Source organism: Hemitrygon akajei, chromosome 15 (genome assembly GCF_048418815.1).
Source record: "Hemitrygon akajei chromosome 15, sHemAka1.3, whole genome shotgun sequence".
Taxonomy (NCBI): Eukaryota; Metazoa; Chordata; class Chondrichthyes; order Myliobatiformes; family Dasyatidae; genus Hemitrygon; species Hemitrygon akajei.
The window spans coordinates 11,170,251-11,176,250 of record NC_133138.1 but is presented as its reverse complement, the minus strand read 5'-3'; the positions used below and the strand labels follow the sequence as shown (position 1 = coordinate 11,176,250).

The window sequence follows — 6,000 nt, the reverse complement described above, 5'->3', positions numbered from 1 at the left end:
TCCTTAACCAAATTCTGTGCATCCTCTTATAACTCACACTATCTTCAGTAAACTTGTAATGCACTGGATTCCCTCTTCTAAATCACTGAAGTAAACTGTGAAGAGAGGGAACCACAAAGCCAATCACTGCAGTACTTCTTAGTTTCAGCTACTGTAGCCAAAATTTATGATTATTCCTACTGTTTTCTGTCTATTATCCATCCCTTAGACCATACCAATGTAATTACCTCAATCATAAATCCTTTAATTTTGTGAAATAATCTCCTCTCACTTCAGCTATCCTAACAGCAGTCTACATATCAACACTGGTGGACATGAAGCCTGCACTCAATGACTCATACTCTGTGGTCAACAGCTTTGAAAGTTGATACCTTGAGGTCCTTTTCATCATTGCTGGTGAAACAGGCCAACTTCAAGAATGTGTTCCTCAAGTTCTAACAACAGTCCCACCAAGGTCCCAAACACCTTCAACCATGGCTACATAACAATCAAAGATGCCTACTGAGCAATTCCCTCAACCTTGGCAACTCAGATCACCAGGCTGATGCTGAAACACGAGGATCCAGCACAGAAAGTCATTCTGTGCTGGTCTCAGGATACAGATGAACTTCTATATCATTGCTTAGAGTCAGTAGTCTAGATCATATTCAAAGATTCAATACTTAGCCTAGATAAGAATGTCACCACTGTCACAGATTTTAATAACAAGTATGTTGAGAACACCGGAAGAAACAGGAAATTCCAGGTGCTCCCACACCAGAAACCATCGATGAACTGGGAGATAAACTCCCCACTAAAGTCCAGGACCAGAGCACTCATATCAGTTGACCCTGACCTTCAAAGAAATCAGTATTCAACCTCTGTAAAGCCCTCAGAGATGCCAAGAGTCAATGCAAGAGTCAATCCTGTCAGCCGTGGCAGGGCTTGCATCCGTAACAGGTTACAAGACAGAATTACTGACAACAGTGTATCCTTTCCTGGTGAGCTTAATATATTTTTCACAGGTTCTGATCAGAAGGGGATTGGGATGTCATCACCCACTTCAACAGTCCCTTTGCAGCCATGATTTTTCTCAGCACTGATGCCCCACAAGGCTGCATCCTTAATCTCCCTACTCTACTCCCTATACACTCACAAATGCATGGCCAGATTCTGTTTGAACTCCACCTACAATTTCCAGATGATGCAAATGTATCAAAATTCAAAGTTAATTTATTACCAAAGTACACACGTCTCCATATATAACCCTGAGATTTGGTTTCTTGCATGCATACTTAGTAAATCCAAGAACCATAATAGAATCAATGAAAAACCACACCCAAAAGGGCGGACAAACAACCAATGGGCAAAAGACAACAAACTGCAAAAAGAGAAAACTAAATAAATATTGAGAGCATGAGGAGTCCTTGAAAGTAAGTCTATAGTTTGTGGGAACAATTCAGTGATGGGACGACTGAAGTTGTGAAGTTATCCTCTCTGGTTCAGGAGCCAAATAACTGTTCCTGAACCTGGTAGTGTGAGTCCTGAGACACCTGTACCTTCTTCCTGGCAGTAGCATGGAGAAAAGAGCATGACCAGGGAGGTAGAACTCCCTAATGATGGATGTGGCTTTCCTGCAACAGCATCCTGTGTAGATGTGCACAATGGAGAAGAGGGCTTTACTCATGATGGACTGGGCCATATCCACGATGATTCAGAGTACAGGAAGGAGACAGAGAGCCTAGAGGCATGGTGTCATGACAACATTCTTTCTTTTAACGTCAACAAAAGCCTCTCAGAGTCAAACCCTACATCCCCATTGTGAGAGCTGGAAATGAGTAAGGCTAGCCAACAGAGATCAGGTGAAGTTGTATAGGCCATTCCCTTGTACAATAGATACAATGGAATTCAGAAACATTGATGAACTTCAGCCATAACATTGACTTTGGACAATGGAGATGGGAGGTCATCAATGGCCTATGCTCCACTATGAGCCAAGGACCCAAGAAGAAGAATGTCGGCAAAACAAAAGAGCAGGTCATTGACTTCATAGAAGGGACAGTGGCAAATTCACTGAAAGAGGAACAACTGCTGCAATTCACTTTAATTCTCCATTCAAATCTTTCCAATCTTGACCTCTTAAGATACTCTATCAGTAAAGCCCAACGTTAATTTGAGGAAGAGCATCTCATTTTCTGGCAGCACAACACAGTGCACATGACTCAATACAGATTTCAACATTATCAGATTATCTTCAATTTTGGATTTCCTGTAACTGCAGTCAGCAAAACTTCACAGTTATTGCATTGTTTATATTTTGTCTTTCCCTAATTAATCATCCTACTTTACAATAGCCTAGCCAGATCAGTTGTGATTAACAAAGTCTTCACCATCCTCTCAGTTGTTCCACCTCCACCAACCATTATACAACTTTGCATGGTCTCCACTTTATTACACACATCACTTTGTCCTCTTTAGCCCAACCCTTTAACTGTAAGTTATAAATATTGATTTTCCAAGTCCTGATGAAAAATTATCATAAAGCTTGCAAACATCGGGCTGGCACTGGAGCAGCTCAGCACTGTGATCAGCAGTCATGAAACAGTGTACCCTGATGCCTTCCCGAACATTGTGGAGTCTTCAGCTAGGATAGTTTGAAAAAGTCTCTGACAAACTAGCGCCAACATGTCACCCTCAGAATCAAGAGGAACCAACACTCGGTCACTGTTACACCTCCATCAAGAACGCTAATGGGGTCATCTCACTCCTAAACTTTGGCAAGTCCAAATCACCTGGCTGTACTTTTACTTCCTGCATAAAGGCAGTGCCTGATGACTGCAGCACCAGTGATGAGAAGCACAAAGGTATGGTCAAGGGAAGCGAATGAGCATTTACAGGACTGCCTTGAATTGGTTGACTGGACCATATTCAGAGATTCATCGCTATTCTGAATGAATATGCTACGGTCATTGCCAATTTCATCAAGACCTGAGTGTATGCTGAGTTTTTCCAAACCAGGAACACTGGGGGGATACTGAAAACCTGTGCCAACCAACTGGCTGCAGAGCTCAGGGACATTTTCAACTTCTCACTACTGTAGCTGGAGGTGCCCACCTGCTTCAAAAGTGCATCAATATACTGGTGCCCAAGAAAGCAGGGTAATGCCCAGTATCACTCACACCTACCGTGATGAAGTGCTTTGAGAGTTTATTAATGGCTCGAATTAATCCTGACTGAGCATGCACCCGGATCCATTGTAATTTGCCTACTACCACAATGGGTCTACAATGGATATGATCTCACCATCTCTCACCTCAGATTTGCAGCACCTACACCACAGCATAATAATTCTATTTATTGATTACAGTTTGGCATTTCAACACCACAGTCCCCCCAGTACTGATCAACAAGCTTCAAAACCTGGGTCTCTGTACTTCTCTCTGCAATTGAATCTTTGACTTCTTTCTTGGGAGACCACAAGACTCCTTTCTTGTGGATCCTTAATAACATCTCTTCCTCACTGATAATTAATAGATTCACTTCCAGGATGCTTGCTCAGCCCACTGCTCTACTCTTTCTTTTCTTATGACTGTGTGGGTAGGCTGAGATCAAATGGCATCTATAAATTTGCCAATGACACTGCAGTTTTGGCCCAAAGCAATGAGTCAGCAATTAGTTGTGGCATAGATTGGCTGGTGGAATGGTGTCACAATAACAACCTTGCACTCAGTGTCAGCAAGACCAAGGAATTGATTATGTACTTCAGGAAGGGGAAGTTTGAACAACACACTCTAATCCACATTGAGGGGCCAGCAGTGGAAAGGGTGAGCAGCTTCGAGTTCCTGGGTGTCAACATCAGGGTGGATCTATCTTGGGCCCAGCATATTGAAGTAGAGCCTGCCTGAGGCTCTACTTCATTTGGAGTTTGAGGAGATTTGGTATGTCATCAAATACTTGAACATTTTTACTGATATACAGTGGAGATTCCGTCTGGTTGCATCACTACATAATATGGAAGGACCAATATGTAGGATTGAAAGAAGCTGCAGAGAAATGTACTCAGCCATCTCCATCATGGGCAAACCTTTCCCATTCATGAGGTCAAACACGAGGAAATCTGCAGATGCTGGAAATTCAAACAACAACACACACAAAATGCTGGTAGAACACGCCAGGCTAGGCAGCATCTATAGGGAGAAGCGCTGTCGACGTTTCGGGCCGAGACCGAAACGTCGACAGCGCTTCTCCCTATAGATGCTGCCTAGCCTGCTGTGTTCTACCAGCATTTTGTGTGTGTTGTTGTCCATTCATGAGGTGGTGCCTTAAGGTGACATTCATCATTAAGGACCCTTGTTATTTGTGATATGCCCTCTTCTTATTACTACCATCAGGAAGGAGGCCTGAAGACCCTCGCTCACTATTTTAGGAACATCTTCTTCCCCTCCGCTATCAGATTTCCAAATGGTCCACAGATACTACCTTGTTAATCTTTCTTGCACTATTTATCTAATTTTGTAACTAAAAGTATTGTTTATATCTATTGCTGCTGTAAAACAGCAAATTTCAAGACATATGTCAGTGGCAATAAACCTGATTCCTCTCTTCACAGAGGCTACCTAACCTGCTGAATAATTAAGGCACCTTGTTTTTGATTTGAGTCGATTCCAGGCCGGCAAATAACCCAGTAAGCGAGGAACACACGCTCCTGCACGAACCCGCCGCGGCGGGCCTAGAAAGGCAGACGAGAGAACTAAGTGCAGAGACTGGAGAGCTGGCAAGTCAGCGCTCCGCCGCCATGGCGCCGCCGTTTGATTGACAGGAGGTGAGGCCCCAGAGCGCGCATTGCGCGTGCTGCCGGCGCCCCAACTTTGCGCTGGAGTTTGACAGAGCGGCGGACGGAGGAGCCTAAACCGTCGGGCAGAAGTTTTCCCCCGAACGTTACGGATAGAGGGTTTTTCCTCTTTTATCGCCGCATGGGAATCGGTCCGAAAATCGCAAAGTGAATTCTGGCTCTGAGTCGGTCGCCGTTTTTAAAAAATGTGTGGCAACGGGGTCCGGAGTCTGGATTGTGCCCTGGTCTTTTACTCAGCTTGTGAACTTTGACGGAGGCGTCGGTCGGGAGGATATTGAACGCAAACTTCATTGAGTCTGATCTCCCCTTTTTACCCCCCCCCCCCCCCTTGTTCTTTCGGGTCTCGCCGCTCCCGGAGACTTTGGTTTCAGGTGGTAAGGGAGCCCGCGGCTCACAGGGATAATGACTTCCTACGTGGACCTACTTTTCAAGCAGGTTTTAATGAAAAAACCGTCGGAAAGAAGCCAGCAGGTAATTCCTTTAAAAATACAACCAGTATTCACACTTTTGAAGAGAGATACCCTACTTTCGACAGCACGCGCTGGCCGCTTAAAGGGAGTGTCCCTGGGGCTTTAATTTTGATTGTGCCGACTAAAACGTACGATTTGGCGGGTGGGAGTGGATGTATTGACCTTCTTGTAATTAGTGTTTTGCGAATGAAACTACTATTTGCAAAATATAGTTACACAATCCAAATGGAAAAAATAGTCCTCCAAGTTCAGGAACATTGTTTCCCTGAACAATCAGTATTTTGCAAACATGCCGATTTAAGGAGTTCTGTTGTGAAAATCAAACCATTGTTAGAACTTATTAAACCCTGGGAACAATACTTCAGTGGGCTTAAAATATTTCAAGCTTAATTGTTCCATCTACATTGTCAAAATTTATTTTTGTGCAGTTTAACTGTCAACAGCACAAGTTTGTTTGCTTTTATGTGGGTAGAGGTTATTTCTAGCTTTTGCTTTTGTTTGGCGTTCTAGTGAATGTGTAATATACTAGTTCATTCTTCCTGTGTGAAATCTGCCCTTCAAAGGTTAAACTTTGTGATGGTTGGTTTAATATTAAAAATGTGTACTACCACAAGGTTGACATCAGTTCTCCTTTTCTATGATTGCTTAATGATTTTTTCCAGCAATATGATTCAATTGCAACAAGATTAGAACTGAATT

General features: G+C 43.3%; 1 protein-coding gene across 9 annotated transcripts in view; it reads left to right on the top strand.

Moving 5' to 3' along the window:
* Nucleotides 1-4,840: 4,840 nt before the first annotated feature.
* Nucleotides 4,841-6,000, top strand: part of LOC140739160 (rap guanine nucleotide exchange factor 6-like) — a 374,285-nt gene continuing 373,125 nt past the window's right edge. For all 9 annotated transcript variants that reach the window (XM_073067168.1, XM_073067167.1, XM_073067164.1 and 6 more), the window contains exon 1: nt 4,841-5,302. In XM_073067168.1, coding sequence (XP_072923269.1) covers nt 5,234-5,302 — 69 coding nt within the window. In that variant the 5' untranslated portion in view covers nt 4,841-5,233. The remainder of the gene's footprint in view (nt 5,303-6,000) is intronic.